This window comes from Corvus moneduloides, chromosome 18, assembly GCF_009650955.1.
Source record: "Corvus moneduloides isolate bCorMon1 chromosome 18, bCorMon1.pri, whole genome shotgun sequence".
Taxonomy (NCBI): Eukaryota; Metazoa; Chordata; class Aves; order Passeriformes; family Corvidae; genus Corvus; species Corvus moneduloides.
The window spans coordinates 5,796,306-5,809,619 of NC_045493.1; the positions used below are offsets into that span (position 1 = coordinate 5,796,306).

Sequence of the window (13,314 nt, forward strand, 5' to 3'; positions counted from 1 at the left end):
GGTGTGGAGAGGTGTGTGCAGGTGTGTGGGGCTGGGCAGGCTGGGCACTGGCCCTCATGCTGCAGAGGCTGCAGGATGCAGAGCCCTTGTGTTCCCTGGGGTGCTGCTGACAAGGGGGAGCGTCACTGGTGCTGGGGTGGTGCCTGCAGTGGGGGTGCTGTGGAAGCTCAGCACTGGTGGGGGGCCATGGGCTTGTCTGGGGCAGCTGCAGGCATGGAGCCCTGCGCAGAAGCCCTTGTGTGGGAAGGGAGTGGATGGAGGAGCTGAGCTGCCACAGGGGATGCACGGTGGGTGGGTGATGCCAGGGTCACAGGCCTGGTGAAGGTGGTGCAGAGGATGCATTGATCTGGAGTCATCTTGCTGAATTGGTGGGCAAGAAAGAGAGGCAGCAGTGCAACAGGAAACACTGGGGGCCACATTTCTAAGGAGGGTCTGTGCCGGGATGGCAGCCTCATAACAGGGTGTTGGCTGCCACAGCACAGCCCCATCGGTGTGAGGACATGGAGCTGGTGGGATTGTGCCATGGCCTGGGCCCCTCCTATCCTCGTGGTGCTCGCCCACAGCTCAGGTGCCATGGCCAGACTTGCTGGGCCTGGATGGGGCTTCTGGGCACCAGGGCCCTTTCCTGCTCCCCAGGCAGGTCTGTGCCCCTGGGACACTGACTGACCCCTGTCTTCTCCCCTCTCTCCTCTCCCTCTCCAGGTTCCCTGGTCCAGGCAGCAGCAGTGAGTCAGCCATCCTCACTGTCAGCCAACGTGGGAGAGACCATAAGGATCACCTGCTCCAGTAGCATTGGCAGCTATCCTTATTCTGGCTGGCATCAGCAGAAGGTCCCTGGCAGTGGCCCTGTCACTGTGATCTACAGCAATGACAAGAGACCCTCAGGCATCCCTTTGTGATTCTCTGGATCCTGGTCCAGCAACGTGGGCACGTTAACCATCACTGGGCTCCAAGCTGAGGACGAGGCTGTCTGTTTCTGTGGTGCTGCTGACAGCAGCAGTGGCAGCTATGGGGTGTGGTGACAATGGGTACCTGTAAGTGAGTCAGACTCCAAAACCAGGGGAAAGATTTTGGCCCTTCTCCCTCCTGGCTGGATGTGCAGCTGAGGCAGAATCGTGTCCCTTCTGCATGGCCACAGAAGGGAATGTCCTGTCTTTGGTGTCGCACAGATCAGGAGGTGACTTTGCAGCTGGGGCCCATTGTCCTGGTCCCAACAAAGCTCTTGGTGCAGCTGTGCTCCTCACAGCCTCTTGCTACTGATGATCATGTCCCCACATGCTGCCAGAGCTGCCTGTGTGCAGCCATTCTGCAATGGGCTGGGCTCTGCTCCTGCAATGGGCCTGGGACCATGTCCCTGTCTGTTCTGGCCATGACAGCTGCATTCCCTGTAACCTTGCCCAGGCAGACCTGTGCTCCTGGGAGACTGGCTGATCCCCCTCTCCCCTCTCCCTCTCCAGGTTCCCTGGTCCAGGCAGCAGCAGTGAGTCAGCCGTCCTTGCTGCCAGCCAACGTGGGAGAGACGGTCAGGATCACCTGCTCTGGGGCTAGCAGCAGCTTTGGCTATGCCTCGTTCCAGCAGAAGGTCCCTGGCAGTGGCCCTGTCACAGTGATCTATGCTAATGACAACAGACCCTCAGGAATTCCTTTGTGATTCTCTGGATCCACATCCAGCTCCACGGGCACGTTAACCATCACTGGGGTCCAGGCCGAGGATGAGGCTGTCTATTTCTGTGGTAACAATGAAGGCAGCAGTGCTGGTCAGCACGGTGGAGGAACCCTCATGGCCTGTGTTCTGTGTGTGTCTCTGGGCCACTCTGGTATCTTGGGATGTTGGGTCTCAGAGCCCCATCCTGCTGCCCAGGCAGGTCTGTTCCCCTGGGACACTGACTGACCCCCGTCTTCTCCCCTCTCTTCTCTCCCTCTCCAGGTTCCCTGGTCCAGGCAGCGCTGACTCAGCAGCCGTCCTCGCTGTCAGCCAACGTGGGAGAGACTGTCAGGATCACCTGCTCTGGGCTTAGCAGCAGCTATGCTTATGCTGGCTGGTATCAGCAGAAGGTCCCTGGCAGTGGCCCTGTCACTGTGATCTATCGTGATAACAGACCCTCGGGCATCCCTTCGCGATTCTCCGGATCCACATCCGGCTCCACGGCCACGTTAACCATCACTGGGGTCCAGGCCGAGGACGAGGCTGTCTATTTCTGTGGTGGTCTTGACAGCAGCTATGTTGGTGTAGTGACAAAGGGAGGTTTTCAAGTGAGGTCGAGAGAAATCTTTTCTACTCACAAACAAGCAGAGTTTTGGATGTTGTATTGGGGCAGGTTTTGTTGCCTCTGCATGACCATGGCTACACAGGTGCCCCCTTTTGTGTCCCAGAGCACTGGAGGTGACTCTGTGCCTGAGGACCATTGTCCTGGTCCCTACAAAACTCATGGTGTGGCCTTGTCCCCCATCCCACTGCCTCTTGCTACTGATGACCATGTCCTCCTGCTGCTGCCACCAGAGGTTCCTCTGTGCTGGGATGCCTTGGGGTGCAATGGGCTTGGCTTTGCTCCCCAAATTCACTGGTGGCTGTGGTTGCACCCATTCTCCTCTGACTGTGGCTTTCCCGATCCCCCTGCCCAGGAGACTGCCATGTTCCTGGAACACTGAGGGTCCCCCTTTTCTCGCCTCTCTCTTGTCCCTCTCCACATTCCCTGGTGCAGGAAGCATCTCTGAGTCAGCCGTCCTCAGTGTCAGCCAATGCTGGAGAAACCATCAAAATCTCCTGCTCCGAGGGTATCACTGGCTATGCCTGGTCCCTGGCAGTGCTGCTGTCACTGTGATCTAGGATAGCACCAAGGGGCCCTCAGTGCTGCTGCAGGACACTGAAGTGACATGGCTCCTGGAAGTGAAGAGCTGTGGTGTGGCTACTTGTTCTTGCCCTGAAAATGTCTTGTTCTGTGGTTGCTCAGAGGAGCTGGGACAATCCCTGTCATGATCTCTGGACATTCTGGTCCCTGCCAGTCCCTGCCAGTTCAGGGCTGATGCCAACTCATCTCTGGTGACAGCACCTGTGCCAAAGGACCCTGTGTCTGTGTGAGAGGCTCTCCCCTGTGAGCACGGGCTGCCGTGGGCAGGGTGCCTCACAGAAACCCTGAAGGTTGTGGCCAGGGCTGGAGGAATGTCTGGACCTGGTGGAAGCCGTGGCAGGGGTGAGAGGCAGCGAGGGCAGAGTCCTGTGCCGGGCTGGGCTCTGGGTTCCTGCAGTGCTGTCCCTGAGGCCCTTCTGGTCCCCACACGGTGTCAGTGTGGCCCCACTGCACAGTGCTGAGGCTCACGGGGCGCGCAGGAGGCAAAGGGGCTGTGGCCAGCCGGGTGCCAGCGGGTGCCAGCGAGGTGCAGAGCAGCCCCGCAGGCTCCTTGGCGGCTGCCGTGGGCCGTGCTGTGGGCAGGAGGCAGAGGGGCTGCCCCTGGCCGGACAAGAGTGGACGTGCTACGTGCTCGGGACTGGTACAAACCCCGGCCCAGCTCCACCCACGGTTGCTGCAAAGCTGCTGGAGACCCTCAGCTCACCTTGAATTTGGAGGAACTGGGGGCTTGAATTTCCTTAGTGTTGTGGAGCCTTGAAGCTCCTGGTCTTGGTGTGGTTCCCATTCCCTTTCAAAGGCCCATTTCTCTGCTCCACAGCTCTCTTGTGGCAATTCAGAGAGGCCCAGGGTGGCAGCCTCGACTGAAGCAGGATGTGGTCTTCCCAGCTGCTCTGTCCCTGCTGCTGATCAGCGCCCAGGGAGCACAGTGCCCCGGGACCAGGATCTCCAACCAGCCTTGGGTGCTCGAGGGCAGCTGGATGTGTCCCCATGGCCAGGCGGGGCTGTCCCCTGCTCTGTGCACAGGAGCTGCTGGTGCAGCGAGGCCATGGTCCTACTGGGCAGGAACAGGCTCGGGGTGGTCCCTGGCTCAGCTGAGAGCTCATCAGCCATGCTGGGGAAGGAGCAGGCAGCCCAGAGCGATCTTTGGTGGGCCAGAGGTGCCTGCAGTATGTGGGGGTGGCAGTGGGACAGGAGCTCCAGGGACCATTGGGGGCCACGTATCCATGGAGGGCCTGTGCCTGGGCAGGTGGGGAGCTCAAAGTCCAGCCAGGGTTCAAGGCACAGCCCCATTAGGCTGAGGACATGGAGCTGGTGGGACTGCACCATGGCCTGGGCCCTTCTCCTCCTTGCAGTGCTTGCCCACAGCTCAGGTGCCATGGCCAGACTTGCTGGGCCAGGACAGGGCCTTTGGGCACAGGGGCCTCATCCTCTTCCTTGGGGAGGTCTGTGCCCCTGGGACACTGACTGACTCCCATCTCCTCCCCTCTCTCCTCTGCCTCTCCAGGTTCCCTGGTCCAGGCAGCAGCAGCGAGTCAGCCGTCCTCGCTATCAGCAAATGTGGCAGACATGTTCAGGATCACCTGCTCGGGGAGTAGCAGCAGCTCTGGCTATGGCTGGTACCAGCAGAAGGTCCCTGGCAGTGGCCCTGTCACTGTGATCTACAGCGATGACAAGAGACCCTTGGGCATCCCTTCGCGATTCTCCGGCTCCGGGGGCACGTTAACCATCACTGGGGTCCAGGCCGAGGACGAGGCTGTCTATTTCTGTGGTGGTCAGGACAGCAGTGCTGCTCAGGACTGAGGCACACTGCAGGATGGTTGCTGCTGACCGCAGATTCTGGAGGATGCTGTTTCTGAGGAATGAGTCTAAATTTCATGGAGGAACCATGGCCCCAGCAGGTGGTTGCTTAAAAGCTATACAAGGTCCACAGCACAGCTCACCAGTGTGAGGACGCTGAGCTGGTGGGATTGAACCATGGCCTGGGTCCCTCTTCTCCTCGTGGTGCTCGCCCACAGCTCAGGTGCCATGGCCAGACTCGCTGTGCCTGGACAGGGCTTCTGGGCACAGGGCTACATCCTGCTGCCCTGGGAAAGCTGTGTTCCCGGGGCTCAGATTTCTCTCCTTCTTCTCCTCTCTCTCCTCTCCCTCTCCAGGTTCCCTGGTCCAGGCAGCGGTGACTCAGCCATCCTCGGTGTCAGCCAGTGTAGGAGACACCGTCAGGATCACCTGCTCGGGGAGTGGCGACAACTATTATGGCTGGCATCAGCAGAAAGGTCCCTGGCAGTGCCCCTGTCACTGTGATCTATACTAATGATAGGAGACCCTCGGGCATCCCTTCACAGTTCTCTGCATCCACATCCGGCACCACGGCCACGTTAACCATCACTGGGGTCCAGGCCGAGGACGAGGCTGTCTGTTTCTGTGGTGGCAGGGACAGCAGCAGCTATGCTGGTGAAGTGACAGATTTTCAAATGAGGTGCAGAGGAATTAAAAATGGAGATTTTCAGTCCTTCTCATGACCAAGCAGAGTTATGGATGTGGGGCTGGGCAGGTTTTTGTCTCCTCTGCATGACCATGGCTATGAATTCCATTTTTTGTCCCAGAGAACAGGAGGTGACTTTGTGGCTGGGGACCATTGTCCTTGTCCCTTCAAAACTCATGGTATAGCTGTGTTCCCAACCTCACTGCCTCTTGCCACTGTTAACCATGTCCTCCAGCGTCTGCCAGAGCTGCTTCTCTGCTGAGATGCCTTTGCTGGGGCTCTACTCCTCAAATATGCTGGTGACCATATCTGAGTCCATTCTCTTCTGACTGTGGCCTTCCCTTTAACCTTGCTCCCCAGGCAGGTCTGTGCTCCTGGGACACTGACTGAGCCCCATCTTTTCCCCTCTCTCCTCTCCCTCTCCAGGTTGCCTGGTCCAGGCAGCAGCAGTGAGTCAGCCGTCCTCGCTGTCAGCCAACGTGGGAGAGACTGTCAAGATCACCTGCTCTGGTGGTAGCAGCAACTATTATGGCTGGTATCAGCAGAAGGTCCCTGGCAGTGGCCCTGTCACTGTGATCTACAACGATAACAACAGACCCTCGGGCATCCCTTCGCGATTCTCCGGATCCCAGTCTGGCTCCACGACCACGTTAACCATCACTGGGGTCCAGGCTGAGGACAAGGCTGTCTATTTCTGTGGTGGCTGGGAGAGCAGTGCTGCTCAGGGTCTTGTTGATGCCGGGGTAATTCTTTCTCTCCTCTTCACTGCTGAACCTTTCCCTGTGTGGGGAAGATCTTCAGAGCATAGGCAGTTCCTACCCTTGGTGCCTGCAGCTATTGTGGCTCTTGCTTTGCAGGGTCTTGCCTGCAATTCTGTCCTCATGCCACATCCCATCTGGTGGCCATGGTGTGCTGAAGATGTCCCCATTGCTTTGTCATGCATTCTAACCACACAGAGCTTCTCACTGCCTGGGGCCCCCCTGCCTTGCAGTCCCTGGCTGCTGGCCACGACATGGTTTGTGCCGGTCCATGGGCAGGGGTGTCTCCTACTGCCCCAGACTCTGGGTGTCCGCAGCAGGCCATGTCCCTGGGCTGTCCAGCCTCAGTGCCTGGGATGAGGAGTGCCCCAAGGGGCAGTGGGCAGGGAGAGGGTCAGGCTCTTGCTCCAGCAATCCCTCAGGTGTGCCTGGGGTGGGGGCTGTACCCAGGGTGTCCCACATGTGCCTGAAGATAGAGTTCTCCCATTACTCTTCTCCTGCCTGGGGAGGGCAGTGCTGCTGGGGCACTGACTGACACTCCCCCCCCCCCTCCCCAAATCTTCTCTTTCTGTCCAGGTTCCCTGGTCCAGCAGCATCGTTGACTCAGCCGTCCTTGCTGTCAGCCAACGTGGGAGACACCGTCAGGATCACCTGCTCCGGGGGTGGCAGCTACTATGGCTGGTATCAGCAGAAGGCCCCTGGCAGTGGCCCTGTCACTGTGATCTATGAAAACACCAAGAGACCCTCGGGCATCCCTTCGCGATTCTCCGGATCCGGGTCCGGCTCCTCGAACACGTTAACCATCACTGGGGTCCAGGCCGAGGACGAGGCTGTCTATTTCTGTGGTAGTGCTGACAGCAGCAGTGGTGGCTATGTTGTATAGTGACAACAAGAAGTAGGAAGTGAGGATTCCAAAGCTTTCCTTACTCCAAAACTAAAGAAAAGAGTTCAGCCCTCCTCCCTCCTGGCTGGCTATGGGGCAGGTCCCTGTCCCCTCTGTACAGAAATGGCTGCAAATGTCCTTCTTTCCTTATCCCACAGAACTGGAGGCTCTCTTGCTCTCCCTCATGTCTGAAGGTCATTGTCCTTATCCCTACAAAGATCAGTGTGGCTTCATTCCCAAACTCATCACTTCTTGCTACTGATGACCATGTCCTCCTCCTGCTGCCTCTGTGCTGGGACGCCTTGGGCTGTGTCACTGTGATCTATGGCAGCAACAACAGACCCTCAGGCATCCCTTCACAGTCCTCTGCATCCATATCCGGCTCCTTGGCCACGTTAACCATCACTGGGGTCCAGGCCAAGGACAAGGCTGTCTATTTCTGTGGTAGCTGGGACAGCAGCAGTGCTGCTGATGTGGGTGACGATGTCAGTGAGTAATGGGGAAGTGAGGCACAGAACCCAGTGTCAACAGAGGAAGGTTTTGAGCCATTTTTCCTCGTGGCCAAACAAAGCTGTGACAGTGGAGTTGAGGCAGTTCCCCTGCCCGAGGACATGACTGTGCACAACAAGGCACAGGAGGTGACTCTTTCCCCTGTCCCTATAATAGGAATGGCACTGCCTCATCCCCAGCCCTGTTACCTTTTGCTTCGCTAGCCCTCTTGCTGCTCTGCTGCTGAAGCTGCCGCTGCTGCATTGCTCTGGGCCAGCCTGGGCTCTGAGTGCCCCAAGTTTCTGTAGCCATGACCGGGTCCCTCTCCCTCATTGGACCATTGGGCTCAGGAGCCCTGTGGCACTGCCTGGGCAGGGATGTGCTCCTGGGGCAATGGCTCACCCCCATCTTATTGCCTTTCACCTCTCCCTCTCCAGGCTCCCTTGTCCAGTCAGTCGGTGCCAGCCAACCTGGGACAAACTGTCTGGGTTATGTGCTCTGGGAGCAGCAATGAGTATGGCTGGTTCCAGCAGAAGGTCCCTGGCAGTGCCCCTGTCACTGTGATCTACTGGAATGACAGGAGTCCCTTGGACATCCCTTGGCCATTCTCTGGTTTTGTGTCTGCCTCCTGAGGATCACTGGTGTTCAAGCTGAGGACGAGGTTGTCTATTACTGTGGTAGCTTTGACACCAGCAGCAGTGCTGATCTCATGGTGAAACCAAGCCACAGGCAAGCGAGATTTTGAGTGTCAAAAAGGCCAGTTTTGGTGCCTCATTCCACTCCGCCGGGCATGACCACCTCTCCAGCTTTGGACTTCTCCTTTCCTTTCCTCGATGTCTTCCCTTTGTGTTCCATGTCTCAGGGCTGTGACTCTGAGCATGATGTGGCACTGGAGCAGGTTTTCCAGAGAACTTGTGGATGGCCCATGCCTGGAAGTCTTCAAGGCAAAGTTGAATGAGGCTTTGAGCAACCTGGTCCAGGGAAAGGTGTCCCTGCCCATTGCAGGGGTGTTGAACCAGATGGCCTTTAATGTCCCTTCCAACTCAAACCATTCTATGATTCTATGACTGTGTCCCCAGGGATTGGGCCCTGGTGCTGCAGAAGCCCTTGCCTGGGCTCATCCCCACTGCCCAATGTCCATGTGAGGGGCAGAGGAGCCTGGGACAGTGTTAGGAGCTGCAGCCCGTGGAGCTGCCCAAGAACACCTTTGCCACATATCTGCTCCACAGCCTGAGTCCTGCCCAGGGCCCAGCAGCATTGCAGCCACCCTGGCAGCTCAGGGCTGGGCGTGTGGCCATTTGCCAGAACATGGGAGCCTGGGGTACTCGGGCTGGGCATGGAGAGCTTCTGCTGCAGCCCATGGCTCTCATATGGCTCTGGCTTAGCTGTCCCCAGTGTCCATGTCTCTGCAGCAAAACACCTTGACCTGCTCTGGCAGTAGCAACAATGCTTATGGCTGGTTCCAGCAGAAGGTCCCTGGCAGTGGCCCTGTCACTGTGATCTACAGCAGCACCAACAGACCCTCGGGCATCCCTTCGCGATTCTCCGGATCCACATCCGGCTCCTCGAACACGTTAACCATCACTGGGGTCCAGGCCGAGGACGAGGCTGTCTATTTCTCTGGTGGTCAGGACAGCAGCAGTGATGCTGCCACGGTGACATGCAGCAATGGGGAAGTGATGCAAAAACCTCCTGCTATTGCAGACATCAGTCAGGAGTCTCGGCTGTGCCTGCTTGATGGGGAATTAGGTCCCCACCATGGCCCTGCCCTTGCTGCCCTGCACTGAATGTGGCTGTGCCTGGTGTCCCAGCCTGGCGTCCCCTTAGAGCCCCAGGTCTGTGCCTGTTCCCTGGCATTTTGGGAGGGGATATACAGCACTTGGGAACACACTCATCTCCATGGCCACATTACCCATGGCTGGCAGAGGAGGAGGAGAAGCAGGAGGAGGCTCTCACTCTTCTGGCTGGGACACCAGTGGTGATCAGGGCCATGGTAACTCCCAGCATGGGAAAAGAAAGACACAAGCCCACTGTTGCTCCGGTGGCACACTCTCAGGTGCTGCTTGCTGCTTCCCAGACACAATGGGGAAGCAGCATCTGTGCCTTTGTAGCAGTTCCTGCCATGGGACATGTGCTCTGCTCCAGCAGATCCCCTCTGTGCTGCTCGCAGGGAGGACAACCCTGCAGCCCTGCCCTGCCCATGCCGGATGAGCTCCTGGTGCCCTGAGTACCCTGGGGACAGCATAGTCAGGGACAGGGAGGGTCCTGGGGGAGAGGGAATTTCCTGGGGTGCAGCCGCTCTTTGTCTGGGTTGGGACTGCCAAAGATAGCCACAATCCCTGTGCCCCAAGTCAGAGCAGGGCTGACCAGGGGCTGCCCCAGCTCTGGCTGCCTCTGCTGAGCACCAGCACCTTGGGCTCATGATCAGCTCATGGGGAGGCATTGCTGGACCCCGGGGCTCGGTGCTGGCCTGCTCCCATTGTTCTGGGGTGTGAATGTCTGGTAAGAGCAAAAATCTTGGTCTTGAGTGGTGGATCTCAGCTGTCAGAAGAAGAGTCAGGGGCCTGGAACACTCATGGGAGGAAAAAATGCCAAAAATAAGTTGGGCAATTGTGGAGCTTGGCATTATTCCAGCCCCATCACTGGGAGCTGCAGGTGATCCTGCATGCCCTTGCCCCAGTGCCCAGCTCTCCCTTCTCCTTAGGCACTGCAGCCACTCAGCCTGGTCTGGGGACAGGGGCGTCTGTGCTGTTGGGTTTCAGGCTCAGAGCTGGGAGGTGTCCATTCTTTGTGCCTGGGGACAAGCCCTGCTGCATCTGGGGTGGAGGGGCTGGGTGTGGAGCGGGGAGGGATGTGCGGAGAGAGGCGCAGGCAGGATCCGGCCGTGCCCGCAGGGTCGGATTTGCATGGAGGGGAGGTTGTCCTGGGCGGGCAGGGGCTTAAAAGGGAGTCAGGGTCCACGGCACAGCCCCATCATTCTGGGGACACTGAGCTGGTGGGATTGAACCATGGCCTGGGTCCCTCTTCTCCTCGTGGTGCTCGCCCACAGCACAGGTGCCGTGGCCAGACTCGCTGTGCCTGGACGGGGCCTTTGGGCACAGGGGCCCCGTCCTGCTGCCCAGGCAGGTCTGTGCCCCTGGGACACTGACTGAGCCCCGTCTTCTCCCCTCTCTTCTCTCCCTCTCCAGGTTCCCTGGTCCAGGCAGCGGTTACTCAGCCGTCCTCGCTGTCAGCCAACGTGGGAGAGACGGTCAAGATCACCTGCTCTGGTGGCAGCTACAGCTATGGCTGGTATCAGCAGAAGGTCCCTGGCACTGCCCCTGTCACTGTGATCTACAGCAATGACAAGAGACCCGAGGGCATCCCTTCGCGATTCTCCGGATCCAAGTCCGGCTCCATGGGCACGTTAACCATCACTGGGGTCCAGGCCAAGGACGAGGCTGTCTATTTCTGTGGTAGCTATGACAGCAGCAGTACTGCTGCACAGTGACACAGAGCAATGGGGAAGTGGTACAAAATCCTCCTGCCTCAGCCATCCCTTGGAGCCCCAGGACTGTGCCCATCCCCCGTCATTTGAGGAAGTTATGACCTCGCAGCAGCGCTGCCATGTCCCATGTATGTCCCATCTGCCTGCAGGCAGATTTGTCCTTTCACTGTTCCCTTGACCACAGAGGGCCATGCTCCACGTCACTGGCTGACCCCCATCTTCTTCTCTCCATCCTCTCCCTCTCCAGGTTCCCTGGTCCAGGCAGTGCTCTGTCAGCTCTACTTGGGGATGGGACAAGCCATCAAAGTCATCTGCTCCACGGATGGCAGCAGCTGTGACTGGTACCAGCCTAAATTTCCTGGCTGTGCCCCTGTCACTGTGATCTACTACAATGACTTGGGACTACTGGACATCTCTTCACAATTCTCCAGATCCCAGTCCAGCTCCATGAGTACAGTACCCATCTCTGGGCTCCAAGCCCAGGACAAGGCTGTCTGTTCATGTGGTATCTACAAGAGTGGCAGTGATAATGTTACCATGGTGAAATGGAGCAATGGAGAAGGGGTACAACGTTCTCCTGCCGTGGCAGGGGCCAATTAGGAGTCTCTGCTGTCCCTGTTTGATGGTGGGGCAGGTCCCTGGCACGACCCTGCCCTTTTCTGCCCTGTGGTGAATGTGGCTGTTCCCAGTGACACAGCTCCATCGTTACAGCCGTTTCCTTGTCATTTGTGGATGAGAGCAGATAGGATAGAACCTGAATAGAATATTTCCGATGGAAGAGGCCTTCAATGATCACATAGTCTAACTGCGTGGCCACTTCAGGGATGACCAAAATGTAGGGCATTGTCCAAGTGCCTGTGTAACACTTGCAGGCCTGGGATATCATCTAGCTCTCTGGGAAGCCTGTCCAGCGTTTGCCCACACCCTCAATGAAGAAGTGCCGGGATGACCTCCCAGCAGCCCTGTCCCTGCCCTGTGCTCCAGAGCTACTCCTGATCTCCCTGGCTGGTGCCCAGGGCCCTGCCAGCTGCCTGCCTGCCCAGCTCCCAGCCCAGCTGTGCCAGGAGCTCCTGGACCATCGCTGCAGGGGGCTCAGCTCTCTGGAAATGGAGGAGTTAAAGATGGACCCTCTGTGCCCTCTCTCTCAGGGCTGAGCAGAGCTGTGGGCTTGAGGCAGCTTTGTGTCCCCACTCCATGGCCATTGGCTGTGAATGGCCTCCTGCTTGCCCCATGCTGTGCAGGAGGTGACCCTGCTGCTGTGCAGTGCCTGGCATTGCTTTGCCATCAGCCCCATCACCTCATGCTCCTGCCAGCCACAGCCTCTTGCTCGGCCAGGTCTCCTCATGGGGTCCTGGCCTTGGGCTCAGCCCTTGGGCTCAGTCTGGGGCAGAGATCCCTCTGTTCCATCAGGACCTTCTGGCACAGGAGCCCTGTCCTGCAGCTCAGAGAGGGCTGTTCTGGGGCACTGACTGACTCCCTTTTTTCCCCTCTCCCTCTCCACATTCCCTGGTGCAGGAAGCATCTCTGAGTCAGCCGTCCTCAGTGTCAGCCAATGCTGGAGAAACCATCAAAATCTCCTGCTCCGAGGGTATCATTGGCTATGCCTGGTCCCTGGCAGTGCTGCTGTCACTGTGATCTAGGATAGCACCAAGGGGCCCTCAGTGCTGCTGCAGGACACTGAAGTGACATGGCTCCTAGAAGTGAAGAGCTGTGGTGTGGCTACTTGTTCTTGCCCTGAAAATGTCTTGTTCTGTGGTTGCTCAGAGGAGCTGGGACAATCCCTGTCATGATCTCTGGACATTCTGGTCCCTGCCAGTCCCTGCCAGTTCAGGGCTGATACCAACTCATCTCTGGTGACAGCACCTGTGCCAAAGGACCCTGTGTCTGTGTGAGAGGCTCTCCCCTGTGAGCACGGGCTGCCGTGGGCAGGGTGCCTCACAGAAACCCTGAAGGTTGTGGCCAGGGCTGGAGGAATGTCTGGACCCTGGTGGAAGCCGTGGCAGGGGTGAGAGGCAGCGAGGGCAGAGTCCTGTGCCGGGCTGGGCTCTGGGTTCCTGCAGTGCTGTCCCTGAGGCCCTTCTGGTCCCCACACGGTGTCAGTGTGGCCCCACTGCACAGTGCTGAGGCTCACGGGGCGCGCAGGAGGCAAAGGGGCTGTGGCCAGCCGGGTGCCAGCGGGTGCCAGCGAGGTGCAGAGCAGCCCCGCAGGCTCCTTGGCGGCTGCCGTGGGCCGTGCTGTGGGCAGGAGGCAGAGGGGCTGCCCCTGGCCAGACAAGAGTGGACGTGCTACGTGCTCGGGACTGGTACAAACTCCGGCCCAGCTCCACCCACGGTTGCTGCAAAGCTGCTGGAGACCCTCAGCTCAC

At 58.5% G+C, this 13,314-nt stretch overlaps 1 protein-coding gene and 2 gene segments (V, D, J or C); all 3 read left to right on the plus strand.

Annotated features, from left to right (window-relative positions):
* The first annotated feature begins 1,780 nt into the window (after window positions 1–1,780).
* On the plus strand, window positions 1,781–4,649 carry LOC116453182 (immunoglobulin kappa light chain-like). Its single transcript, XM_032128340.1, has 3 exons — window positions 1,781–1,817; window positions 1,928–2,253; window positions 4,368–4,649. Exons 1-3 carry the CDS (start codon window positions 1,781–1,783, stop codon window positions 4,647–4,649), a joined length of 645 nt encoding a protein of 214 aa, XP_031984231.1.
* Window positions 4,650–4,783: 134 nt separating this feature from the next.
* LOC116453183 lies at window positions 4,784–6,139 on the plus strand. The segment is given in 3 exon segments: window positions 4,784–4,869; window positions 5,758–6,074; window positions 6,125–6,139. Coding segments are annotated over 3 exon segments (378 nt in total).
* Window positions 6,140–10,405: 4,266 nt separating this feature from the next.
* On the plus strand, window positions 10,406–10,966 carry LOC116453205. The segment is given in 2 exon segments: window positions 10,406–10,515; window positions 10,650–10,966. Coding segments are annotated over 2 exon segments (348 nt in total).
* Window positions 10,967–13,314: the final 2,348 nt, after the last annotated feature.

Coding starts and splice junctions, on each gene's coding strand:
- LOC116453182 (XM_032128340.1), top strand. CDS start 1,781: ATGGCCTGTGTTCTGTGTGTGTCTCTGGGCCACTCTG. Junction 1,818..1,927: donor TGTGTCTCTGGGCCACTCTG/GTATCTTGGGAT, acceptor CTCCCTCTCCAG/GTTCCCTGGTCCAGGCAGCG. Junction 2,254..4,367: donor TGACAAAGGGAGGTTTTCAA/GTGAGGTCGAGA, acceptor TCCCTGGTCCAG/GCAGCAGCAGCGAGTCAGCC.